The following is a 27,014-nucleotide window of genomic DNA, read 5'->3' as shown; positions in this document are numbered from 1 at the left end:
GGTTTCTAATTGTTTAAATATAGTCATTTGCTGATGGTCGTTTTATTTGTTCTCAATCTAAATTATTATAAAACGGTTACAAATAAAGAGACAAATATTTTTTATAACCTTATTTTAGATAACTCAAATAATGAAACGTTCATTTTCTTTGTCCTGGTCATTAAAGACGAGAACAACTTTTTATACAATCTATTTAGCAGTGAAAGACAAAACTAGGAACTTTCAAAAAATCCCTACTCCATCTCTTCTTGTAACGTTCTTATTCCTTAAGAAAAAAAATCTTTGGACAATCCCACAAAATTAATGGTCCTTCACTTTGTGAATTAGACACTCAAAAGAAGTTTTTTTTTTTCTAAAATAAACCAAAAGAAAAGTTGTAAATGAGTTGGAAAGTGTGTCATTACTGGAATGGCAAATTTTTATTAGAAGTGAGCAATTGGTGTTTATTTTTTATGATGTCACCTAATACTTTCCTCTGTGCAATAAATTTAATAGCGTTACCTTAAAAAAACTGCCAAAGATCATTTTTAATTCCAAAGAACTAGAAAATGTTTTTCTATTTGATGTACCTGGAAAATTCTATTTGAATGAATGTATTTTTTCGAAGACATTGTACGAAACACGGAATTGATTGTATCTAAATATTACATTGGAAACATCTAAACGTCTGTGGGGTTTTCCCTGCGCCGCCACAAAGTTCCCACCGTTGCAACATTCCACTTCTATTAGTTTCCATTAGCTGCCATAAAAGCCGAACTCCATTTAAAGCGGAAACAGATTTTTTAAATTACAATATTCGATTGAAATTACAGTCATTTAGAAAGTTCTTTGTGCCGCCGAGGTCAGAAATAGCACACTTGCGGGTTCCGTTTGGTCCATCTTCCGTCACAAATTACCAAACGAGAGACCTGCACCAGCTCCTGAACGACCGTGCCGGTGCGTAATCTTAATGAATATTCTATGTTTATCCTTGAACTTCCGTGCGTTTGTCGCCATATGTTCGCGACTCCGCCAAAAAACGCCAAATTTCCTAATAAATCCCGGCAAACTAGCCTCTGTCTGCAGATTTATGGCGCACTTAACTCGTTTCTTAACACGTCTTTCTTGCCATAAACGAATCGGCCGCCGTGTATGGCCATTATTTGCATTTTTGCGAACATGTGCATTTTAACCTACTTCGTATACCTCGTCGACAGCCTCGTTGCATTCTTGGTCCCATACTCGTCGGCTCTCGTTTGCGGTTGTTCTTCATTTTTCTGGTCGATCGTTTATGTAAACGCGGCCTCCAAGGCCTTAATAAAAGGATACGTGCTCGCGTCCAAAATGGACATGAAAGTATCGCTCATAATGCGGATAATCCCCGGATGGATGGCATGCGGACGGCTTCCTTATGGGGCTCGCCGGAACCATTAATGTATTTACACGAATTCCTGGTCGAAAAGTCGCGGTTATTTTCCCGGAGATTTTACAACGCCCGATCCGATAGGATCAAGGATGTCGGAGGAGACCTGTCAAGCGGTTCTTCCTTTTATCGCTTCCAGTAGAATTTTCCTCGTTAATTTCCAGGTTACGCCGCTGATCGTTTCCTTCCCGAGAGCATTATATTTAGTCGACGTAAAAATTTGGCACGTTGCCCCATCATGACTCAAGGATTCATGTCGGAAACGTTATGACAGAATTATACAACATTTCGGACCGGAATGAGTAATTTATTATTGTTATCGCGAGTGTGGCGCGATAATTTCCGCAGCTGCGATTTGAACTGTGCAGAGCGATCTTACGGGGGAGTCCCCTCTTTGACAAATCGATTCGGTACCTATATGGTCACGAGAGCCGTTCGTCTGCACAAAACGAAGTAAACAAAATGGATGACGTAAATAAAGTCGTTTTGTTTTCTTTACTTATCGCACGGTCCACTGATACAAAACATTATTACGTGGGACACCGGTCGTAGGTAGGGTCAGTAATTTCGTCGATGGTGTGGGTGTCACTGAATTATTTCGGAATAAAATTTTGTTTCATTCAGTGAATTTATCGACCAATTAAACGACAATTAAGTTATTGTGTTGATGAAATAAATACGTAATTGCACCTTGGGAACAGCTGATGGGCCAGATGGTAGACGTCTTCATTGCAGCTACTGTTGTTTCCCATTCATCATAAATCTAAATGGCCAGTGCCGTACTTGTTCTAAATTATAAACTATTCGAAAGCCTGACGTGACCTTAAACAAGCCACTAAACACGTGCCTACGTAACTCTATTTCTAGAAAATTTGACGGAATGATTGTTTATTCTGATTTCGCAAGCGATTGAAGTGTATATCAAATTAGAAAGTCATACCAAAAATGATATTTTAGTGGTACCGGACGTGTCCGCACCTCGGCAACACCTAGGCTAGGAGAAAAATTAGACATCCTCAAAACCGTCTCATAAAAATAGATATTTGGCACTAAGTGGCTGTAAATCAAGACATTTATGAAAATATTTTCAACACCAAATTAATTATAGGTGTTAAGTAATTTGTATAATATTTTTTAAGAAAACACAGTTCGTTGTATCGCAAAACAATTGAGTTTTCAATTGAACAAACCAACGAATGACCGAATAAATAAACACGAAAAAATCACTTTGGACAGTTCGTAAATTGCATCTTTTCTTGATATTACAAGGTCATTATAAATGATTGCCCCATCGCAGTTGGCTTTGAAACCCACACAAATTTTGGATGTGCCGCCTGCCTCGCAACGTTAGACAAACTAGTAGACAGATTTCCACTACCGCCGGTAGCGCCACCTATCGGCGATACTAGTCTGACTCATGTTATGAGGCTTGCGGCACATTCAACTACGTCACCAACACCAACTGCCATGATGGGACAATCATTTATAATGACCCTGTACATATAAATAATTGGAACGAAATTCTATGCAAGAAATTAAGGAACACCCAATTCGGATTCAAACTAGAAATACGTATTTTTAAAAAATTTGAAATTTGAAAAATACCTAGTGAACGAAGTCTTTAAATATGTAATTTGTTTCTAAGAAAAATGAAAAACACTATTCTTTTTTGAAGTCTCAATATGTTCAACGAACGCTCCAACAGTGAAAATTACTTGTTTTTTTTTTGTAGTTATTTTAAACAGTTTTGAATACATCGACCCCAAAAAACATTGTAATATGCACAATAAAAACGTTAGCACCTGTTTCGCCAACAATGTTATGATTTTTCAATAAACACCAAGAGATCAAACAAAACTGACGATTTATTGATAACTTTAACTTCTCCTTGAAACCAGCTTAAAATAACTAAATACAATCAACAATATAAGTGTTGGAATTTAAATTTTCCTTCTGAGCTCTAAATGTTTCAATTTCCATTTTTTTCCAAAAATGAAAAAACGTTGGTCACTTAATTGCATACACATAATTCAGGTAGAAACCTGAGAAAAAAAGGATATGTAATGAATTTTAAAAAATAAAAGTTGCAAAATGCTCAGTTTAAGCTTTCGGGGATTCACAAGTGGTTTTTGTTCATGAAGTTTTTTTCTTCATTTTCAGTTTAAAAAAATATGGACTGCATCTTTTTTCATAACAAATATACAGGGTGTTTCTGAAATAGGTGCATTAATTTTAACTGGTAATCGAACTCGTCAAAAGGAACAACTTTTCTATCTGCCATTTTGCCGAAAAACGATGTTTAATTCCAAAAAAAATTGGAGAGATTTTTCAGTAAAATAGCCCTACGCCACTAAATACTGCAAGGGCTAATTGAGATCAGCGCTAATATGAAAAAAACATCCAACGTGTTTTAACGCCGAAATCGAAATTCAAATAAATCTACCCGTATAGCAAAAAATCCACTTCGTAAGAATATGGTTGTTTTTAGGTAGCTTAGTTTTGGAGATATGAACGGTTTTAGGAAAATCTTTCGTAGTTTTTTAAGCCATTACGCAACGTTTTTCGCCAAAATGACAGAGAGAAAAGTTGTTCCTTTTGATAAGTTCTATTACCAGTTAAACTTAATGCACTTATTTCAGAAACACCCTGTATAATATAAAATCGAAGGAATAAACATTCATTGGAGAGATTTGGGACTCTTAAATCACCTAAATACTAAAATGTACAATATTTGTAACGTTGAATAAACTGTTTACTACTTGTAATGACACGAATATGAATATTTTAAAAATTATTGTATTTGTAGCGATACGTGGAACATCTTTTTATTTTGTTTTTATTGCTTATGAGAGTATAGTTAGTCAACACGTTTGAATTGTACTGTGCAACATTTTACGGCGTCATTATGAGAAACTTAAAGGGGTAATGAGTGACTGTGGCCGTTTGCAAAAGGACATTGTACGGAAACATTGCCTTCAAACCGCAATAACATTTTATTAGGTACATCTCAAAAAAGAAAAATACAACATTCAAATCTCACAAAGAGAGTTATTTTGGTGACAGCGAAGGCTCAAACGCCTCTCCTGCGTTCGTTTCAACCAATGCGCAATCATCAGATATCAACGTGTCCTGTTAATGTGTATCAACGCACGATTCCTCGAGGTGCGTTTGTTACTTCTCGCAATTACAGAAATAAACAACAGGTAAATGTTAGATGTGTCGTTGAACTCGGTGGCACCTTAGAGCATTCTTGGGAGGCATTTTCTTAATTTGGAAAGACGAGAAGATCGACCTCGCCGTAAAAAAAACTTCCAGTTGCTGCAACAGCGCAACGCATTCATGCCGTACCGTCGGCGAAGAACGTGGGTCTAATTGCGGCCGAAAACTCGTTAACCCCAACCTTATTGAATTTTTATCGCATGTGGCGGTTTAGATCACTGCCCGAAAAAATCGTGGAGGTCGTCGAAACCATCTCGATGTCAATTTTTCGACGCCGAAACAATACCGTAACGTGTGGGCGCATAAATCGGTAACGAATGCGCTCATTGTCTTAGAAGATGGGTCCTCCTAGATGGGGAATTGTGGTAAGTTCGAAGTTCAGCGCCAGGGAGGGCTATCCGCAGAAGGAAACGGGAGCTCGTGAGTTTCGATTCAGAAGATTAGTTTTCAATTTGAATCGTTTCATGTATTTGAATGATCAATGAAGCAGTAGATTGCAATGCAACGAAGGCGATAAAAATAGCAAATTGACTCATTCGCGCTTCCACCTCATTAAAAATAAGACGGAGATTGTGTTTATCTGTAGCTGAGTCGAAATTGGCAATTATTGTTGCCATCAAATTCGTGGAGAGTTCATCGCAGTTCTTTTTTAGAGACTTGGAGGATTATTTTCAGTGGGTTTAAGTGCTCAGTCTGAAATACAAATTGATGGCCATTTTCTGTTTCTTGCCGTCTTGAGCATTAGTTGATTAATTTTTTGTAAAGTTATCAGCTAAAAAATTAGTCGCATAATCAAGATTAATTGTCGAATTATGACCAAACGTAACAATTAAGGTATTAAAATGTTTGCAAACATATTGTTTGATCATAATTAAGAATTAATTATTAATGTTTGGAGTCCGTTTAAAGAAAGCTGATAAATAAACAAACCTTTGGGGACCGAGAATCCAAAGTCACAGACGACATTTTCTAAGAATAAATTACATATCCCCAGTTCTTGTATTTGTTATAGAATATACAACGTGTCTCAAAAATAAGTAGATACATTAATTTTAACTGATAATAGAACTCGTTAATAGCAACAATATATTTAAATTCAATATTGTTTTCCTAAACCTTATAGTTATCCAATTAAAATTATTGAAAGATTTGGCACAAATTTTGTTACCCGCCTATGGGGATTACTTGCTTCGCCGATGCCGATAAGCGAAGAACAAAAAACAAATGCAAGAAAACTTTCACTTGTTTCTTGCGAACAGGTACAGAGGCTAATTGCTGCGCCCGTTGCTGTAACCTATAATGATAAGGGTGGAAAAGAAAAAAGAGAATCATAGGGTAGATATTAAATGAAAACAGTTTTAATAATATGTAAATATTTTAAACTGACCCTAATGAATCGCCCATACCCAAATAATGACAAAATGTCTCATGAAATTAGTGTATTAATCCGTAAAAATTCTTATGAAGTAATTAGAGTAATCAGCAATCACTAACCATTACAAGAAGTGTTCAAAGTGACCGCCGTTATTGTAAATAAAATAATGAAGGCGCTGACGAAATGATTCTTCCACTTTTTCCAACATACCTCCGTTATTGCGAATTGTTGTGGCAGCATTTTCCACCCGTTTTCTTAAAACTTCAATTGTGTCAAGAAGTAGCACGGAAGTTCTCTACACTCGAGGAGCACCCCCGACACTTCACCATAACACCAACACAACATTCACTATAATATTCACTACTACACTACTCTATTCACTCGAAAATAAACTAGCCATTTTCGCAAAATTTTAGCTTAAATCACAGAATCTACACGTAAACACCTGCTTTGTGGAGTCGGACAAAACTAACTAAAAACTACACCTCGGCCGCAACACAATGTTTTGCGTTGATTTTACAAAAACTATTATTTCACGGTCACTGTCATGGGTCAAATAACTAGAAAATGCGAGTAAATAGACAGCAATTATATTTCGAAAAAATGAAAAGTACATAAAAAATTTTGTTGTTCTTGACGAGAACTATCATTGGTTAAAATTAATGTACTTATTTCTGAGACAGGTTGTATATACCGGCTTGATTGGTGTTTAATTGCTACATGTATTCACCAAAACAACTTTTATAAGAATAAATAATGAAGGAGTAGGGTGCAATATAAAATTTTTGCTTAGTCTGCAATCTGTACGAAAATTTGCAAAAATCCATTGTTTTTTACGATGAGCCTGAATGTATTAATGAAACTTGGCGAAGACTTCATTTACTACATAAAAATAAAATAAAATGATCCACCACCTAAACATAACCTCACTTACCCAACAACACAGCGGACGAATTTCCCACCTTGTAATGTTTAAAATACGTATCATCAACTAATACACGATCATAATTTCTAAATGACTTAGCACCAATAATCTAGTATTGTACAATATTCCCTTTTAATTAATGTTAAACAATTTTTGTATGTCAACAAATATTTTAAATTTTAAACAATGTTGCCATCTGTTAAAAAGTATCACTCGACTTTGGAATCGCCATCCAACTAAATTACTTGAGATTTTTTTATTTTTCACTTTGCAAACGAATTGTTGGGACAAACATATTCAAACTGTTATTGTTCTGCAATAATTTTCTTGAATGAAATTCGTGATCCGGCGAGTTGTATTTTTTTACAGTTGGCAATACTCTCATTATTTCAAATGTTGATTTTTTTTTTAATTTAAAAATGTAAGCTTCGTTTCTATTTCGACATTTAATTTGTGTTCTTGTATGTGAAAATCATAATTCTGAAAAATCCAATTTTCGATGCTTTTCAGATACACAACAAAGAATTTGACATGGCTCCAAAAGCAGCAGTTGAAACTAAAGGAGCGGCGAGAAGTGCAGCTGCGGGAAGAACGCCACCCCCACGAAACTCGACTGTTGTCAGAACTGAGACACGTCCAGTCGCGGCACATGAAACCGACGGCAAGCCACCGTCTCGACGGCTACACCAGCGACACCACGGCCTTCGCCGACGACGACGAAGACTACACCATCCCCCTTCACATCAACACCACCCAGAAGAGCAGCAGCACTGCCCCCGGCTCGCCGAGAACTATGATGCGGACGTATAGTGCGAACAAAACTTCGTACACCAGCAAAAACGAGAGGCCCTTTATGACAGTGAAGAGAGCCCACGAGAGATACGCTCAGGTGAGTGTGGTCCGGGTGTCTCGATTTAATTCTTAAACTGGTCACCTCCCATTAACACCTAACCGAATAACAATGGTCCTTGCAGAATTCAGACTCTTCGCCGGCCTCGATACTAGCGGCGAATCCTTTGGGGCAAATCGTAAGGCCCCCGTCTAGGGGGGGCGACACTGTTGACAGCGGATTGCTGTCACTAGTCGAACAGGAGCAGTATAACAAACACAGTCCCCGTTATAACCAAGCGGGCTTGGTGGGTATTGAAAATGACTCTAGTGTTGATAGTTCACCAGCAGATATGAGGAATGATAGCATACGCATAGATGCACTCAATGATCTGATTGCTAGCTTATCAAGTGGTTCCGATAAGTCTAGCAACAGCCCTAATAACACCACATCTGCATGGCAGGTACTAACACGTCATATTTTTATTTGTTTTACTGTTTATTTTAAAACGACGTTAATTCAGGGCTTTCTGCATGATGTTTTAAAAAATTAGCCGAGCCGAATCGAATTCGTTGCTTTTGTTACGTCGCTTTCGAATACTAACAGAATTATTGAAAACAACTCGTCGGTGTTTTAGTACCGGGAAGAGACCCACTCTTGGCGATCCCATTCCACAAATGATGCAGACACCAGTCCTTCACACAACTCGTCGCCAAGGCCCCAAACACCAGCTTTCCCAGTACACGTACGAACCCCGTACACCAATCCATCGACTCCGACAGTGCAATTTGATCTACCTTCCGAACGACTACCGCCTAAAAGTCCTACAACCCAGCGGTGAGTCTTCAAGAGCGCCATCACAAGGCGACCAGATATACTCTGTTCGTTATGAAAATGGACACGAGTTAAAAAAAAAGATTGGTCCGTGTTGACCAGATGACGAATCCCCATTTTTAAAACGAACATTCTGTACAGTATCTAGTCTAGTTGTTTAATAATTTTTCTAGTACTGACACATCTTGTACTGATTTACTGTGAGAACGGAGACAATTTAGAGTTGTTTAAAATTTCAATGTGGACTTGCCGATTTTTAAATGACGTTTGTATTTATAGACGTTTGAGTTGCCCGTCTTCTAATAAAGTTACAAAGAAGTGGTCGCTTTCTCCTGAAAGGTAAAGTAATTTCATGTTGCCCTGAACGAGCATGTCAGTACATCTCTTCACCTGTATGTTTCGAATTTCCGTTAATAACAGCAACATGATCAGGAGAAGTAAAGTGAAAGATAAACTGTGAAATGTCTATCGTACCTACTAATTTCTTAGAGAGCAAAATTAATTAGAAATCCTCGCATTTGTTGTACTGTCTTGAATATTTCGGAAACACGTTGAATGTCAGCACACAAGTCCCTACCTACTACATAGACTTGAACCGCTTCTTAAGTGTTAATTGTTCGGTACCGCTGACTTTCAGACGCATCTAAAAAAGTGTAACTGTGACAGCACTGCAAAAATAGTCAAAGCGTTTTTCGTTGTCTGCTTTTCACTGTGTACACTTTTTGTCAGTGTCTTAGAGTTGAGTAACGACCGAATAAAACTGGAATGCACATTTTCATGCACACGTTGATGATGCATGTTGGAATATTGCGTCAGTGCAGGATTTTTAGTGTGTTTTTGTTGTGTAGAAAGGACCGACCGACTTCTCCGACAGACATGATTAACGGGTCTTCAGAATACTTCCATAGCACAACGCAAAGAAGTGTATCGGCCACACCGCCAGGATATAAAGACAACTACTCGGAGAACTATCAACACAGCCCCAAGAGCCCCACAAGAAACGGCTCAGCCTCACCAACAGTCTACTTCGGCAGCTCTAGACGAAGCTCGGTTCATTCGAACAGCGAACCCCCTCATGAAGTCTCAGCGGCGAACGTGAAATTTGTCAGAGACACGTCGAAGTACTGGTACAAACCAACGATTTCCCGCGAAGAAGGTGCATTCACAGTTATTTGTACAACTAGTTATGAAAGTCATCCTTTTTTAAAATGAATTTGCAGTAGTTAATCAAGCAAATAAGTGAAAAAAAGAGACTTTCATAACAGGGTATGCTTTGACAATCATCTCCAAGGAGATGGAATAAAATGGTGCAAAAAAGTACTACTTTCAGTACGATTTTTCGTGTAAAAAAGTGCTACTTTCACTACGATTTTTCGTGTAAAAAAGTGCCACTTTCATTACGATATGCAAAAAAGCAATTGATTGTTTTGATTCAGCTTTACCGTTTTAATTGCAGCAATCAACATGTTGCGGGATCAGCCCCCGGGAACCTTCGTGGTGCGCGACTCCAACTCCTTCCCCGGAGCTTTCGGGATGGCCCTCAAGGTCTCAACGATCCCGACGAACTTGCAGTCGAAGCCGATCCAAGGCGACGAGCTGATCCGCCACTTCCTGATCGAGCCCACCTCGCGTGGCGTCAAGTTGAAAGGGTGTCCGTCGGAACCGGTGTTCAGTTCTTTGTCGGCGCTCGTGTACCAACACTCGGTCACCCCGTTGGCGCTTCCTTGTCGGTTGATCCTCCCCGAGGGCGACCTGAAGTACCAAGACACCGCCAACAATCCCGCTCAGCAGTTGCTGACCCAAGGCGCGGCCTGCAACGTTTTGTATTTGTTCACCTTCGATATGGAGTCGCTGACGGGACCCGAAGCCGTGCGAAAGGCGGTCAATCAAGTCCTGCAAAAATCGAAGCCTGATTCGGCTGTTGTGCATTTCAAAGTTAACGGACAAGGTATCACGTTGACTGACAACAAACGGAAGTTGTTCTTCAGGAGGCATTATCCGATCAACACGATCTCGCACTGCGGGTTGGATCCGGAGGAGCACAGGTGGACCATCAGTTCTGACGAGTCGGGGACAACAGCCAGTCCCAAGTAAGTGGCAAATGCTTATAATAAGAAACATCGACGAAAGAGCGAAATTAGTAAAGCAGCAAACGGTTCCATCGTTTTGTTGCGGAATGTTTTGCCTTGAAACATCTAGGGCGGCTCTCCATACGAGTCAATTAATTTGTTGACAACATTTCTCGGGGTGGTGATGTGTTAATCGGATTTTTCTCTTTTCAGTCGGATATTCGGATTCATCGCCCGAAAGCCCAACGTGAGCAGTCCCGACAATCAGTGCCATTTGTTCGCAGAATTAGAGCCCGAACAGCCTGCAATAGCCATCGTAAATTTCGTAAACAAAGTCCTCACGTCGAGTGGCATCAAGCCTAACATTGTGTAACTTGCGCGAAGATTTCGAGGAGGAGTAAATATCACATCACATTTTATGTAGTTAAATTATCACACAGTATTGGAAAATACTTAAAATATTTCGTAATACTTCCAAAAGAATGCCGCTAAATTTCATTAACTAGTCTGTTATTTCATAATTTTCATAGATTTAAGTTTATATCTTTGGAGTAATTTATATTTAATACGATATATTGTACATATACCTATGTTAAGTAACAATAAGTGTGCCTGCCTTATTTTATATAATTTTTTTTTATTTTGACAAGTGAAGTGCTTTAAATATTGTGAATATTTGCATGTTCACTAACATTACGCGAACATTCTACTGAGCCTTGTTAGTTTTTGTTATGAAAAATTAACAAAAATCGTTGTAGCAATGAAATTTTGAATAATTATTTGCAAGGTATCGGTGGAGTATTATTTTATTTCATACTTTGCTGTGAATGACAAATAATTATTTCGTTTTATTTTTTAATTATCACATTTTTGTTTGTTCATTTTTCATTTCGCACTAACAAAGTATCTGTAATCAAAATATTAGAAAGCAGGGTAATAAGATCCTAAATTGTAAAAAATTATTTCTAGATTTAATTTAGAGTCCAAGTATAACACAGCTTATTAATAACGATAGTTTTAAAAGGATATGCCTCATCTCTGGGTCTTTGAACGTTTTAACTATTTTTCGGTTCTTCTTATAATAGTACAAAGATAGTTTAACTCATCAAAATGTCCTAATCAAACTACAAGATATATCAAAATGCCATATACTATGAAGATATAACAAATTGTATTTAGAAAGAAATAGAAATACTAATTAAAGGAGTGTTTCATTTACCCTCGGCTCACGGCGTCTTCCTATTCCCAATCTTTTTTTTAAACACTAGGGGCCCAGTTTACAGAAGCGAAATTAAGTTAATCGTATCAAATGGGAGATTAACTGAACACGTGATCAGATTGAACCAATCGAAGTTTCAGATTCATCGCCCATTAAATTTTAATTGGAATGAAATACTTAATTCTCTTTCAATACTGGAGTGGACTGTTATTCGCTTAATTAAACTCGCCAGAATTATTTAGGAACAAATAAGCTGAGAAGAAACAAGTTTGTAGAGGGCGCTGTAAACAGTACCATCTAGACCATCTCGAGCCCACTGAATTAATCAAACACGGCTTTTGTATAAATCATTATTTTAATCAAAAGGAAAAAGGAGAAGGTACAATATGAACAAAAAATTCATTGAGACTTTTTCCGTTAAAATTTATTTGCCAGCCCGTAAGTTTTCAGTTGTTGAAAAGTGTAGTGTTACATTGACCATATAATCAAATGAATCATGAATCTATTTGTCGCCACCGCTCCTTCCGAATCTCATGTGTCCATAATCGTCGAACGGTTCTTCTCCTCTTTTGCCGAACCGTAAGTGGCCATAATCGTCGGAAGTTTGCCGTTTGGACAGTTCAAAAAGGTCGTCATCATCAACTGGAAACAAGTTTTCTTATTATTTCGCAAACACCTCGCTTGGATGTTGGAAACTCACCGATAAACTCGTTGAAGGGTTCAGGTTTAATCCTTGCGTATTGATTCGACGTCCTCGGGGTCAATCTGGTAAAAGGTCTACCTCTTGGTCGGTGTGAGTCTAGATTATTTACATTTCCTGGCGCGGCGGACGCGTTATGAAATTGATGTATGAAAAGGAGATACATACTTGAGATTATAAAAATTCCCGTAAAAACACTCTTCATACCCATTCTGAAAAAAAGTGTAGTGAGAATGAGGCATTAGATGAAATAACGGCGGTTATCAGAGGTGATTGTTATGGCAAAGGGTGGATTTAGAAGAGGTGAATTCAAGAATTTGTTACAATTAATACGATTTTGAAATAAGAAACCTTCTTTGTACGCCTTTTGTAAAAAAAATCTAGTGCGAATTAGGCATTAGATGAGAAATTCAATTTAATTTTTATAATCAAGTAGGTACAGTGAGAGATCTGTCAACAGTGACAAGTTTTAAAAGTACCCTAGTAGCACATAAATATTTTAAAAATATGTAATTTTAAATGTATATTTAATATCTTTGTGACATCCGTTTTAATATTTATATACCATTCTTTTTAATATTTAAAATATATTTGAAGGAAATATTATTAATATATTTGAAGGAAATATTATTAATATATTTGAAGGAAATATTATCAATATATTTGAAAGAAATATTATCAATATATTTGAAGGAAACATTATCAGTATATTTAAACAAAATATTACAGGAATATTTTTAGTTAATATTAATATGATATCTGAGACATTATAGGTATGTACATACTACTTTATGGAAAAATGTATATTAATATTTAATCCTTCAACACATCTTCAGTGGAGGTGCTAACTAAAAAAAAATAATTAATTTAGCACATTAATTACAAGATAATCGCGACCATGCAATACCTCACTTATATTGGACATAAAAGACGTCATATTTAGCAACATGTACCTTTATGTTTAATTCAAAATGCGCTGTGATTAAACCTGAAAACAATGACTTTACTTAGAAAATTAATGAAAAAACCATATTATGCTAAAAAGTACCTGGTAAACATTAAACACAAAAATCATTTGTGTGATGGATAATTTTAAAATTCGTAATATACTTTTTAACCTGGAAGGTAACTTAAATTCATTTCCTACTTCAAAAAGAAATTAATCCAACGATAAACGGTAAAAAAAATCAAAAGAAAATTCTTAAAACCTGAAAAGTTTCAATTCAAAAAATGTAAGAAAAACAAAATATTTCAATGGCACCTACCTGATTGAAAAACATCACTCACTAAATTTTAGTAACTGTCTTTTCCTTTGCTCAGCCTTGATTTAGCTGTAGCTAAAAACAAACCTATAAACCTCTTGATTTTTTCTTCTGTAACGCTCGGATGGCGTTTTCTAGTAGAGGCTGAAATAGATCATCATGAGATAGAAAATATGTATTTTTTGGACTACATACAAAAGACGGAATTATAAAGGAACTTTAAGTCTAAAAAAGAATGTTTGTGCTTCTTTCCTTGACCAGAATATGATGTAGCTAAATTTTTGTCAAATATTTTTTTCATTATTAAATAAACCGTTTTTTGTGGATCGTCTCCTCCCAATAAATAAAACATATTGACCTAAAGAAGCCATATAATCAATAATATAATTAAACATAATAAATCTGCAAAAACTTCGTACCAATTGTTTGAACTTGTTTTCATCATTTTGAATTGATATATTCAGCTCTTGCAATTGTTCGTTTGTTTTAGCAGGCAGATTGGTTATAAATGGATCAATTACTTCAGAAACGGTTTCAGACGATTTATGCAATAATATGTTTTCCATTGTGTTTAGTCGTTTTCCAATTTGTTGCAGTTCAAATACGACTCTTTCACCAAATAGGTCTTGATAACTCGAGGAACTGCGCGACGAAACAGTGAGTGTTGAAGCTGAGGATATATTTGAAACAGCTGACACATTTGGAGATTTAGATCTCTCAACTATAACAAAATTACAGAATAAATATATAATCAAAATAACCAAAGGACTGTTATCTAACCAACTTTTGACGAATTTGATAATTCAGGCACAAAAAATTGTTTGTCTAGTATAGGTTGTTCCTTAGATCCACCGGAATCGCCAATGTCAGTCTGACGGGTTTTTTTCTTCTTGGAAACATCATGTTCTTCTTCAGAATCAGAATCTAAAAATCTTTTCGTTGGTTTCGTCACTCTCTTCCCAGTTAATTCCCCTTCTTCACTTTCACTCTCTTCTAGATTTGTAGTGTACCGTCCCTGATCACACAAACTCTTTGCCTTTTGTAGGCTCTTTATGCCCCTTTTTTTAATGGTAGCTGCACACCACCTATAGTTCTCTTTAACATCTTTACAGTCATAAACATATTGTCTAAGCTTTGTTTCTGATAACCCACGTGGGTATTTATATAAATTCTTCTCTTCGTGTTTCCACACTGACGGCACATAATCAATAGCATCTTCATTTACCCACACTACTAGATCCCACATCCTGGAAATTGAACTGTAAGAAATAGAGTAATAGAGAGTTCCAATAAACTCTGATCATGGTGGTATACATATACCATCAATAGTAAAAAAATCATTAGAACTATAGGTTCAAATATAAACAAATTTGCATTTATTTTATAAATATCTTTTCGACTACCCTAATGTAACAATTCACATGCAACATAATAATTGTCACATTTAACAACAAAACATTTCGAAAGAATATCTCCTATATCTATAATTACATGATTCAAACTGAAGTTCGTAAACTTAAAAATTCCTAATGATGATGATGGAAGTGGATATTCATAAAAGTTCTCCAATTTATTAGACAAAGTTCCCATAACTGAAAAATCGTCTTTAAGAATTTCTAATACTTTTAAAATTGTATTTCCTTTAAGAAGAACATATGAGTCTCTCGCATTATTTGCGATTATTTCGTAATTAGAAAATTGAATTTTTTTTGAATTACACTGAACAGGTTTAGGAGATTGATCAATAAAATTAAAATCAATTTTTTCTGACATTCTGTTACAAATTTGTGCACAAGGTCGATTTGGACGCCTAATCATACTTTTTAAACTACCCAAAAAATTTTCGAAAATGAAGCAACTTAATTCGTCTAAAACTTCTTTATGGTATTTGACATCATCTGCTAAATGTATTAAACTATGTGTATTATATACACAAAAATCCGTACCGTAAAAGTTTTCACAGTTTTGTACAAAGTAAATTAGTAGTTCTTTAGCAGTATTAATAAAAGCCGTATCAATAAATTTTACCGTTGATAAAATCCGAATAGCACAGTGAAATAATAGAAAATGTTTGTAATAATTTTGAGACAACATCCCTTTTAGCACTATTGGTCCTAGATATAACACAATAAAACGAAATTCTGTGGCTTTATATCTATCTAACTCTATTAGTGGTCTTGGCTTTCGATTGAAGTCATTTGGAACATACTTTGCAGAATCAGCTATTCTATTTGACAACTGTAAGCGTAAATTAACACATAAACGTGCAGCATGTGTACCACCTCCTTTTATCCAATACACCATCATTTTTCGCATTATTCCTAAATAACATAGGTGCATAGCATCTAGAGAAACATTCATTATTAAGTCGAAGTTCTTTAATAGCACTAGAGGTGTTGTGGCTAAATGATGTGCTGGAAACATTTTAGATACAAAATTCTCATGTGTTCGGGCACATGAATCAGTTGATTCCAAATAAACAATCCGTCTATTAATATTTTGCCCCTTTGCATTGCAACGTTCACATGCATAATTACCAGTGTGCCCCTTAATGCATTTTAGAAATGCTCTAGCTGGGGCATCACATGAAAAAGTCTTAATTTTAACAGGAATAATATCACCATTATACTCAAAACCATTAGAAGTTAAATTATTTAATTCCTCAATAAATTGTTGTAAATACACAGCAACAGAAAATGGTTTAGAATCGCCAGAAAAAATTGCCACAGCAAAAGGGCTCACAACAACATTCTTAATATGAATTCGACAAGAAAGGGGCCAAAATTGTTTAGAAGAACTTTTAAAAATTGGTATACCATCAACATTAAAAGAAAGGTTAATTTCATGCTTTTCTAAAATTTTTTTCTTAAACTTTTCATGACCCATATATACATTCAATCTAGGAACAATTCCAAAATAAATAAACTCTCCAACTGTACCACGAGCACTCTTCATCGATACTATTTCTTTGTTATTTCTATTGGTACCAAGAACTGTTCGAGCATCTTGATATATTTTTAAGTTGGGAAATATAATAGAAAGCCCTTTTAATAAGGCACTAAGTTGTGATAAATTTATGCCTGTGTCTAAAGCCCAAGTTCTTAAAAAAGTGATTAATTTATCATCTTGGCTTGTAACAGTTTCATCTTTACTATTATTATATTCTTTGGTAGTTGGAGGATCAGCAAAATCTAAAATTTTTAGTTAAATTTTGGCGTTAAAATGGAGAAAATACGTATTAAAACATTACACAATAGATTTTCCTGATTCTCTAAAGTTTCATTAACTAGAACTGATACTGATGCAGGATTAATGTTTGAGAGAGGCGTAGTGTCTACCGTGTGTACGGTCTCGTTATTACTATTGTCAGTACTATTGCTAAAAAATTCGAATTTGATTCGCAATTCGTAATTGAATGCTTGCCTTTACATGATTTTAAGTTTTTTCAAATGTCGGTATCGTTTGCAATTCAAGGAATAATTTCTTCCACTCATTCTTGATATTTACCTGTTCCTGTTACAACTATTGTAGAAACTCACTTGTCCAAAATAAACAGAAAAAATGCAAAACACAAGTTGCAAACTTAAAGGATAGATTATATTAATGTATTCTACCATGACCATGCGGATCTGTACCGTAACGTCTGGCCTGGCGACTGGCGTGTGCGATGTGCGTGCTGCTACTGCGTGTTGAGTTTTGTTTTGACCTTGGTTCTTGATTGGTTCGTTGGTCGTTAAAGGAAAAGCACGTTAAAAGTATCTAGCTAATATGGGGCACATACGCACAAGTGAGAAGTGCCAGTACAAAAATCCAAAAAATAAAAATGTTCAAAACTTACATACCTAAATAAATTTATGTTGACGAAACGAAAAATAATATTTACTTATTGAATTCGTGCTTATTGTATGTTGTAAATTGAAATTCAATTCATTTACAAACAATTAAAATTGTACCTATCTTTATGTTCTATATAGGGATCAAAAATTTTGATTCAGTGCCATTTTTTGAAAATTTTTAATTTGTCATCATATATATGGTAAACGAGCAATGTACATACTCGTACAATATTAACTTCAAAATATTGCAGATTTATTTCTAAAATATTTGTTTTTTAATAATAAAAATTACATTAAAAAGTCATATTTTAAAAATATTACATTAAAAATATTATTAAATATTTGCAAAAGTATATTTAATAAATATTAGATATATCTTTTAAATATTTAAAAACTATATAATATTTTATAAATATTTCCTTCATATAATATAAATATTTTGTGTTACTAGGGTAATTGTGGTAGAGAGTGAATTTAGAAGAAATAAGTGGAAGATTTGTTGTAATTTGTGCAGTTTTGTAGTGTTAAACGCTCATATTATTTAATACGTTGTCATTTTCAAAAAAAGATCGGTGGAAATCAGACATTAGGTCAAACTTGAAATGTGTTTTGCAATCAAGAAGGCAGAGTACTCGTAATGTCAACAATAAAACCTGTCAAAAGTTATTGTTGTAGCAGAGGGTGGATTTAGAAGGGGTGAGTGGAACAATTGTTTAAATTTTTACAATTTACAACATTTACCTAAAACTGTTATGGTACAAACACTACACAAGACTGCTTTCGTTGCGACTGCTCCTTGCTTTTATACCTACCAAGTCTTGCGTGTGTAAGAATCATTTTTAAATTCTGTTTACGATTTTCTTAAGCCAATTTATCAGTGAAAATTTTATAAAATTCGCACAACGTCTTATTAATGTCGATAGAAAAGTAGACGAGAAATCCCACCCTTATGATGTCAATCCTCGTTACATAAAATTCAAACCGAGAGCTTCACGTAAACACAATAACAACAAATCTCATTTGCATGTATTTATTTACTTTAAAAATTGTTTCAAACTGAACATGAAATAATCACAACCATGCCGTATCGTCCTTGCGTTGCTTCTTCTGTTTGTCGTAAGTTTTCAAGACCTCTGGTAGAATGGGCTTGTTCTTGTCCTCCTGTTTTTTTTCTCTTCGTTTTCGGAAGCTCTGCAAGCTCAAGCGCCGCCAGATTTTCTCTTCCCCTTTGTTATCATCCTTTTTCACTTCGTCGTCGCACTTAATAAATGGATCACTCTCATTTTGTATGATCTTTCTACCAGTGAAGAGCGACTTCAGAGTCTGCGATAATTTAAACGAATGAGATCGGTAATTACGAAAGCTGCACTGACTTCTAATCCACGTTTCCATTGTGGAAGAATAACAGGTTTTTTAACTTGTTTTGTCGAGTAAGTCCCGCGAACTGGGTAAATGCAATTATTGGAAGAAAATTGACAGGCGCAGTGCAGTACACTAACGAGATTATTCAAATTCCAATAAAATTTTAATATCTCACTTCATGAAAGGCTTCGGCTTGTACGTACGTTACATAAATTCTAGTGGTGTTTTACCAATTATAGATTTTGCGCTTGAAAGATGGACTACATTAAGGACATTGCCGAGTTAAGGGAGAAGATTAAATCGCGTAAAACCGAGTCCGACTTTGGGAAAATCGAACAGTACCACTGGGAAATTAAAAACGAGTTGACACTGAAAAGGGTAGTAGAATGGAATTGTTTGATGCATTAGGGGCTACTGAGATTTTTAACAGGACCAAGTTTTTCAATTAAAAAAGGAGTTGGATGCGGCCAATTCGAAAATTTTCGAATTAAACAGACAACTGGAGGCTAACAGGTCAACACAGAAAGAAACTGAATTTAATTTGAAGCTGGCGCTGAAGAAATCGGCGTCTGTCGAAGAGAAGTTGAAAGAAATAAACGAGTGGTACACGGATCTGAAACTGAAAGAGGAAATGAGGGTAAGTTTAGATGTTTTAAAGTAGAGATGCTGGATAGTTGATGCAAGTTGTCTGAAATGAGCATTCTTAATGAAAATGTGGTGAAAATCGCACACGAGAAACTTCAACTGTCGCGAGAAGTTGACGAGTTAAACGACAAAGTGAAGTACTCGGCAGCTTTCCAAAATGAATTGGAAGAAAGACAAAATATGATTAACTCCACAATGGTCAAAACTAAGGCGTAAGTTGTTTGAAGTGCAACGATCTTGTTGCAACTTTAATTGTTTAGGGACGTCGAGAAACTTGAGAATGAGCATTTAGGAATGATCGAGTTTGAAAAAAAATTACAAGGTGCGGAGGAGTTTGAAAAATTGAGCCAACAGTTAGCTCAAGAGATCAAGAAATTGAAAAGTCGATATAATTGCTTGGAAAATGCTCTGATTGAAACTACTGGTAAACTAGGTGGTAACGTTGAAAGATATTTTAAAGTGTGTTTTTCAGCAAAATATGAAAAACTGAGTAGTTTACTGAGTGATCAAAAAAAGACAGATAAGTTGCTGCCGAAAATACAGTTTTTGCAAGTATTTACGATGTCAGAAACACAGAGAGAATTTGTGACATTTAATTGTTTCAGTGGGAAAAGCGTTGCAAACAATTCCAAGAAAGAAACTCGATCAATGAAGAGATCATCCGCACCCTCTCTGACACCCTGAACCAGAAAATCGAGTTGAACGCTCGCCTGACCGTGCAAATCGAAAAATACGAAGATCGCATCGAAGAACTGGAGAAAAAACTGACCTCTGTTAAAACAATGAAAGAAGAAAAAAGTACCGCCATCGAGATTGAATAATTCTAAAAAACAATTGCTTTAGTTTAATCGCAAAATAAATTACAATAACCTATACAAATATATATAAAAAAACAAACATCGTGCTAAAATGTACAGTGGTAAAAACGAATTTCATTTAATCTGATGGTCGTCTTTTAAAAACTCCAGCCAACTGACTCTCACGAAGCCCGCCTGGTAACCGGTGGCGTAGTACAAGCTCGCTTGTCGGTTGGGATTGAACACAATTTTATTTAGCGTAGTTAAGGGATACTGGTTCGGATGCGTGACCGCGTACGACTTTGAAAATGCAGTCAATTGTTTGGCGGTCGTTTTGACAAAATCGTCGTAGGACTTCTGCAATAAACTCTTTCGTTAATAAATTCACCCGACACGGCGGAAACCTACCAATTTGTTATCACAAAACAGCAAAGCGTATTTTTCTTCGGCCTCTTGATACGTCAGGGGTTCCTTCAAAAACAGATCACTGCAGTCGATGTCCGACTTGATCTTCGACAACTTGACTCCCGCCGAAAGTTTCTTGGTCATTAAATTCTGCAACACTCTCTTTCGGATTTCGTCTTCCTCCGTCCGCTCAGCCGGCGACTTGTTCTTTTCGATCAAGTAAGTATAACCGAAAAGCTGAAACGATCGATTAATCGAGAGATCAGAGAGTCGGTCTCACCCACCATTCGTTTGCTCTTGAACAGTTTCTGATGCTCAGGTGTTTGGAGAATTTGGTGTGGAAAAATCGCCACTATCTCGCCGACAGTGTTACCGTGTACAACCCCGTTCAACCAATCGCTCCCAGATATGCTCGAAATCGTGGATGGAGAACACGTCAACGATACATTTGAATCGCACACGTAATCCCTCGCTTGTTTCAACATGGCGGTCACGTGCACTACAAACAAACAAATCTCCCATCTGATGGGTTGTTTACAGCGCTCACTTACTCGACGTTGATCCCTCGTCCATGGCGGTGACGTAGCACAGCCAATTTATCAACCAAAATCCGTCAGTCACGATGTTCTTTCGCGTTGTACACATCGGATAATTGTGATTGTCCAAATCCCACAAACTCACCCCTCGATCTATCGACCCTGACATCAACCACCTACACCCTCCGTTTAGATGGTAGAGTGCGAGAGCTTTGGAAAGCGCAAATATAGATATAAAAAAATCGGCGGGGAAGGACCTACCAGTAATGGAATGTGAGTGTCCCTGGAAACACTTGTTTGGTAAAATGCAGGTGACGCCATCTGCGTCTTTGTATTTCAATATTGCCGAATTGTTTTTTATGTTAAATAATCCTATAAAACCGTTTGTGTAACCGACAACAACGTAACGATGACCTGAAGCCTAAAGATTGAAAGAAATAAAAGAGTACAAGATGGTTTGTCACGTCTTACTTTACTCCACGATATCCTGGTTGGATAATATTTAAGTCCACCCAAGAGAGCACTTCCAGGTCGTTGTAACAACAATTTCATCACAGGCTTTGGTTTATAAAACAAACCCCTACAATATTGATTTATATTACAATGACTATTGGATTTTGTACATTAGACAAATTCTAGGATAAAAAGTGCAACCAAAAATTTTTGTAATCAGGACAAGGTGTGGAAATGTCGCAACAAGACTATTTTTAACGTCAAAGTGATACAAAAAAATACAAACACTCACATCTCTTCTTCATTGAAGAAGGGAACTGAGTAAATATAAACAATTGAATCCGATCCCGTGGCTGCCAACAACCCCATCCGATTGACCTTCTCCTCGCTAAAATTGTAGCACCCTGAAGGACACCACTCCATGTGCCACACAGGACCGTGATTGTGTGCTATACTAAAAGCCAGCTTTGGTTCTCTCAATGAAGCTTGACTACTTTTAAGTGTACCAAAATTCCAAAACTGTATCGCCGAAGCCACTTCGTAGTTGTCGTTGGTGACGTATTTCTCATCCGGCGAGTTAAGTACAGACACGGCCAGTATCTGGTTTTCGTTTGTTTTGGTGTACGGTGTGGGCAACCAAGCCATCGACGAGATCGGTCCGCCGCAAAACAACGTTGTTTTGTTTTCGTGCAGTTCGGACTCGAACAGTTTGTATTTTTTGAACGAGTAATCGTCGTTCAGGGGATTCACAAAACTCTGGATGTGAATGCGAGCCACGTCGCAGGACTCGTTCATCGTTGGCAAGTGTGTTGTGGCGGTTTCTGGAGGCAGGAGCGGCCAGTTTGATTGGTTGAAGGCTAAATCGTCGAAAAGGTGATCCGAGAAATTTTCCTCGCAGCTAAAATTGTTACATCGTTAATAAATTGTATTTTAAGAGAAAAAGATTTTGCTTTTTTATTTTTCAGGGCTACACTAAGGTAAAAAAAAACTACAAAACGTGAACATAACTAAATAAAATGGATCAAAATAGCACGCGCTATTTAGACCTATTTTCTTATGCATTTCAGCCAGGTAATGACGTAAATACGTGAAAAAATTAAAGAAAAAAACAAGCCAACTGATATTTGATTCGTGATTGTTCAGGGATTTTTTTTCAACAAAGATTGTTGCGTAAAGAACTCATTTTTTTCATCAGCACCTATTTCTACTTTGGCTTGACTTTTTATATTCATAAATGTGTCGATTTAAAAACATTTTGAGCGATCTAGTAACATTTTATACGCAACACGCGGAATACTTCATTATCGGCACTTATTTGATTACAAAAACTTGGCCGACGGCCTCGTCGTGCAACCTTCACATGCGATTATAATCTCTGCATCTCACTCGTTGCGTAAATAACTATTTCAGTTTTTCCATGATTATTTTATTTCATTGACAGTAGTCAGTGGTAACGCAAGACTGAAAATTTGCCATTTTTTTAAATGTTCAGTTGTTACTTACAATTTTAAAGTCCATTTAAAGGCGCAAGGAAACAAGACTTTGTCGGTTCTCCTGACAATGCTATACAAAAATGATGGCATTTCTGAAAGTTTTTTTTTATTAATTACATAATAACATTATAATTAAACTACTCACTTGTTTCTTTTTCAGAAAAAGTTGGATCTTCATCAGTCTCCACACTTATATCATGAACAAGCTGTATGTGATAAATTATTTCAGCCAACTTTTTTGAAACTAGCAAACATTCTTTACAAACAAATCCCTAAAATGTGCACCTAAATAAACAGTTCCTTTACTATTCCAGTAAAAAATTACTTCAGATGGTTTTTCTGGACATTCCTCCATATGTTTCACTGCATCTTCTACATTCTTTGATGTATACTTACAATTAAATTTACAATCTATCAAAGTGTTTTCATTTAGTTCTTTCTGTAACAGTTCTTTAGCAAATTCCTGAGAACCTAAATCTAGATTTGAAGTAAAATATGTATCCTAAAACATATTTCACTTCTGTTTAATGTTACTTAACATTATAGATAAACTTACTTCATTAATATCATTTTTTGTAACATTTTCTATAATTTTCATTGCTCTGAAAACAAAAACTTAACTGAGGTTTATATGTTTGATAATAGTTACTTTTTTGCTGCACTTCTTTTACTTGGAAGAGGTTTATTAAAATCATTCTTTGGTTTCTCTTCAATATCTTCTTTGACATTGGGTTGATGCATCTTCATGTGGGTAGTCATACTAACAGGTAACATTTTTCTGCCACATATTTCACATGCTATTTTCACAGATTCTAATTGTTCTTCTGACTTCAGGCATTGTGATCTGTGAGACAAGAATCCAACAACTGACTTCTTGACTTCTCCACACTTATCACAATATAGGGGTTTCTTTTTCTTATATAATGCATTTAATGTGTGCATTACAAAAGATTGGTCATTAAGATCCTAAAATTGATACATTACAGAAAAAATCTAAATAATTGACAGATGAAATCATTACTAAAGGAGCATCACCAACTCTCCATGCTAAATTATTATGATATCTTTGCTTATGATGACTCCACAAATGTTTGTCAAATGTTGAATTACAAATTGCACAAGTGACATTGCCACTACCATCATCAATATCTTCATCTTTTATATTCACTTTTTTATGCTTCCTATATGGCCTGGTCAACACAAAAAATGATTATTGCAAATCTAGTTATGTAACTACAAGTGTACTAACCTTTTACCATTATTACTAATTTTTTTTACAATATTATCATTACTACTACTATTTGTACCATTACAACTGCTATCAGCTGATTTATCAACAGTTTTGTTAGCAAATAAATTAAACAAAGTATTCATCATTTTTACAGTTTCACCTGTATAGTTATATCTCTTATCTCTAGTTATTGGAGTGCTGGTTGTTGGTTCATGTGTTGTGTCAGTATTATCAAAGCTTGCATTTATTAGTGGAGAATTTTCTCCATTACCATTAGTAGGTGGACCTACTAGAAATAAATTCCATTATTATTTCTCCAATCAAGTTTATTTTTTTATTACCACAATCTTCTTGTTGATTTTCTCTACTTGCGTTACTGTATTGACTCTGCTCTGCATCTATTTCTTCAATCTCATATGCCTCACTTTCATCTTCTAACTCACTAATATTTTTCTTCTTTTTATAACTTTTTGTCTCTTGATCTTCTAAATCAAATGTTACTTCTTTTTGTAGTTGAGCTGAGAAGTCCACATTTTCTGGGTTGGCTAATTCATAATAATTAACTTTTTTTCGCGGACGTCCTCTCCTGGATATAGTTTCTTCTATAGGACTAATATCAACAATTTCAGCTATTTCACGCGCTAAAATTTCTGATTTTCTCTTTCTTCCCCGACGCTTTGGGGTTGGAGTAATATTATCTGTGCTTTTATTGGTTCCTAATACCTCGTTGGCGGTCGACATTGTAATAAAATTTACAAAAAAAAAACGATTTTTCACAAAATTTTCCCAATTGTTGCAACCCACTCGCGTAACATGGACACACTTTTTTGTTACCGAATTAATCTATGCGCGATTATACCCAACTATTTATTAAATAAACCAACACGTTCTAAAAAAAACTTTTGTATTTACTTACACGAGTTAACCACATAACCTCAACAAAAAATGCACCAACAACTCGTTTGAACTTTTTAGTTGGAGAAAATACTTTTTTTAACAAAAATAAAATCTATAACCTTAACTTACAAGTGCTTGTTTTTAATTACTGGAATAAAAAGACTAATACAAGTAACTTTTTCTAGAAAACTTGACATTTGACAGACAGATCTCTTGTGCTCTTGTGCAGACAGATAAAAATAGTAATATTTTACGTTGGCAACATTGTAAGTAGGGTTTATCACTATTGATTGATCAGAGCAACACCACCGAGAAATAAGGCCAGATGGCGAAAAAGAAGGCAGTCTGTGACGTCAGCACAAGTAGTCATAACAGCGTGCGCAGAACCAGTGTTGCCAGATCTACCGAATTTTCGGTAGATCTACCGAATTCGCATAAAATCTACCGATCTACCGATTTAAACCTCAAATCTACCGAAAAGTTACTCAAAAAAATCTTCATAATCTAACATTTTTAATAAACATTTTTTACTTCATTTGCATAAGAGAACATCTAAGGCGTTTTGTTTTGGACTGGTTGATGTGCCGTTATTCCTGGAGTTGAAAGGGTGATCCCGTTAATTACCCCGCTTTCTTTGTGTTCTGTTGTCGAAGGTGTGAAAGTGTAGCTTTTATTTATGTTTAGTTATTTTCTACATGTTACGGACTTGAACGTATTTCTTTAGAATTATATGACTGTAGCTGTTTTGTTGTTCTTTTTTTTTGCTTTTCTCCTTTTGCCAATTGTGTTTCACAATTTATTAATTTATTTTCCCATTTATTTTGCTAGTAAGCGATGATTTGTTGAATAAATTCCTTTTTTGTTCTACACTGTCAGAATTTGAGAATTTTCTCCTGTGTGAATGGATTTTGATAAATTTGACAACTTGTCAAAACGAAACGTCAAGCTAATTTTAAAGATTTTTAGCGATTTGGAGCCTTTAAGGGGCTCGTCGAACAAAAAAACGTTGTATTCAACTCGTTCTTGTGTAATTTGGGCATTTTTTGGCACTCGTGGACCTTTAAAACTCTCGTTTCACTCGAGTTTTAAACTGGTCCACTCATGGCAAAAAAAGCCAAAATTACACGCGAACTCGTTAAATAAATAACTATTATTGTGATATGTGTTTCATTATTTGTCAATTAACTTTTATATTGTGATAATTACACATTACATTATGTAATTACAATTGGTATGAATCATCGTCAGAGACGAAGAAATAATAATATAAGTAACGATAAACGTGGTTTAATAATCAATTCCATGAATAATGGTTCAATGGCAAATAAAATAATGTACGGCTACAATTTAAATTAAGTAAAGTTTGACTAAACATAGTAAGGGAAATTTACATATTCAACGTACACGAAAATTCAAATTGCTGCAACAAACGAAAACAGATTATATGAAACAGTTCATAATGCTTCTGAACATATAAGTCCGGAAAATTATCATGTTATGTAGTATGTTGTACGTGGAAACTTTT

At 35.6% G+C, this 27,014-nt stretch overlaps 3 protein-coding genes and 1 long non-coding RNA gene across 26 annotated transcripts in view; 2 read left to right on the top strand and 2 right to left on the bottom strand.

Annotated features, from left to right (window-relative positions):
* Positions 1 to 11,856, top strand: part of by (blistery) — a 137,579-nt gene extending 125,723 nt beyond the window's left edge. For 12 of the 15 annotated variants that reach the window (XM_069048026.1, XM_069048020.1, XM_069048021.1 and 9 more), the window contains 7 exons: positions 7,432 to 7,810; positions 7,896 to 8,213; positions 8,388 to 8,587; positions 8,864 to 8,923; positions 9,433 to 9,740; positions 10,041 to 10,674; positions 10,867 to 11,856. In XM_069048026.1, coding sequence (XP_068904127.1) covers positions 7,432 to 7,810; positions 7,896 to 8,213; positions 8,388 to 8,587; positions 8,864 to 8,923; positions 9,433 to 9,740; positions 10,041 to 10,674; positions 10,867 to 11,026 — 2,059 coding nt within the window. In that variant the 3' untranslated portion in view covers positions 11,027 to 11,856. The remainder of the gene's footprint in view (positions 1 to 7,431; positions 7,811 to 7,895; positions 8,214 to 8,387; positions 8,588 to 8,863; positions 8,924 to 9,432; positions 9,741 to 10,040; positions 10,675 to 10,866) is intronic. The other 3 variants (XM_069048023.1, XM_069048028.1, XM_069048022.1) reach the window with 3 other exon arrangements.
* Positions 11,857 to 13,256: 1,400 nt separating this feature from the next.
* LOC138132141 (uncharacterized) lies at positions 13,257 to 17,830 on the bottom strand. Of its 4 annotated transcripts, none has more exons than XR_011159997.1 (8): positions 17,342 to 17,830; positions 14,615 to 15,093; positions 14,254 to 14,555; positions 14,030 to 14,192; positions 13,838 to 13,978; positions 13,621 to 13,780; positions 13,480 to 13,578; positions 13,257 to 13,420 (listed from the first exon to the last, which is right to left on the bottom strand). It is a non-coding gene; the product is annotated as an uncharacterized lncRNA (long non-coding RNA). The 4 variants fall into 4 exon arrangements; XR_011159996.1 differs by having other exon boundaries at positions 13,480 to 13,573; positions 17,342 to 17,829; XR_011159995.1 differs by having other exon boundaries at positions 13,480 to 13,560; positions 14,615 to 15,081; positions 17,342 to 17,823.
* Positions 17,831 to 18,128: 298 nt separating this feature from the next.
* On the top strand, positions 18,129 to 20,803 carry LOC138132136 (uncharacterized protein MCAP_0864-like). 2 transcript variants are annotated; one of them, XM_069049535.1, is made up of 7 exons: positions 18,129 to 18,366; positions 19,272 to 19,410; positions 19,463 to 19,669; positions 19,717 to 19,889; positions 19,938 to 20,101; positions 20,150 to 20,229; positions 20,283 to 20,803. In XM_069049535.1, exons 2-7 carry the CDS (start codon positions 19,288 to 19,290, stop codon positions 20,496 to 20,498), a joined length of 963 nt encoding a protein of 320 aa, XP_068905636.1. In that variant the 5' UTR covers positions 18,129 to 18,366; positions 19,272 to 19,287; the 3' UTR covers positions 20,499 to 20,803. The 2 variants fall into 2 exon arrangements, with proteins under 2 accessions (XP_068905636.1, XP_068905635.1); XM_069049534.1 differs by having other exon boundaries at positions 19,938 to 20,229.
* LOC138132135 (general transcription factor 3C polypeptide 2-like) lies at positions 20,507 to 25,721 on the bottom strand. Of its 5 annotated transcripts, none has more exons than XM_069049531.1 (15): positions 24,937 to 25,721; positions 24,611 to 24,881; positions 24,383 to 24,551; positions 24,011 to 24,327; positions 23,918 to 23,963; positions 23,687 to 23,863; positions 23,507 to 23,633; positions 23,372 to 23,453; positions 22,161 to 22,766; positions 21,887 to 21,995; positions 21,677 to 21,836; positions 21,431 to 21,625; positions 21,164 to 21,378; positions 20,883 to 21,116; positions 20,507 to 20,831 (listed from the first exon to the last, which is right to left on the bottom strand). In XM_069049531.1, the coding sequence occupies exons 1-15, from the start codon at positions 25,331 to 25,333 to the stop codon at positions 20,610 to 20,612; spliced, it is 3,327 nt and encodes a 1,108-aa protein (XP_068905632.1). In that variant the 5' UTR covers positions 25,334 to 25,721; the 3' UTR covers positions 20,507 to 20,609. The 5 variants fall into 5 exon arrangements, with proteins under 5 accessions (XP_068905632.1, XP_068905630.1, XP_068905631.1 ...); XM_069049529.1 differs by having other exon boundaries at positions 24,934 to 25,719; XM_069049530.1 differs by having other exon boundaries at positions 24,611 to 24,878; positions 24,934 to 25,719.
* Between the last annotated feature and the right edge of the window lie 1,293 nt (positions 25,722 to 27,014).

Source organism: Tenebrio molitor, chromosome 5, assembly GCF_963966145.1.
Source record: "Tenebrio molitor chromosome 5, icTenMoli1.1, whole genome shotgun sequence".
Classification (NCBI taxonomy): Eukaryota; Metazoa; Arthropoda; class Insecta; order Coleoptera; family Tenebrionidae; genus Tenebrio; species Tenebrio molitor.
Note: the sequence above shows the minus strand (reverse complement) of the source record. Positions and strands in the feature narration are given on the sequence as shown.

Coding starts and splice junctions, on each gene's coding strand:
- LOC138132136 (XM_069049534.1), top strand. CDS start 19,288: ATGGACTACATTAAGGACATTGCCGAGTTAAGGGAGAAGATTAAATCG. Junction 19,890..19,937: donor ACAATGGTCAAAACTAAGGC/GTAAGTTGTTTG, acceptor TTAATTGTTTAG/GGACGTCGAGAAACTTGAGA. Junction 20,230..20,282: donor CGAAAATACAGTTTTTGCAA/GTATTTACGATG, acceptor TAATTGTTTCAG/TGGGAAAAGCGTTGCAAACA.
- LOC138132135 (XM_069049529.1), bottom strand. CDS start 25,333: ATGTCGACCGCCAACGAGGTATTAGGAACCAATAAAAGCACAGATAAT. Junction 24,328..24,382: donor GAGTTGGTGATGCTCCTTTA/GTAATGATTTCA, acceptor TATCAATTTTAG/GATCTTAATGACCAATCTTT. Junction 21,379..21,430: donor GGACGAGGGATCAACGTCGA/GTAAGTGAGCGC, acceptor GTTTGTTTGTAG/TGCACGTGACCGCCATGTTG.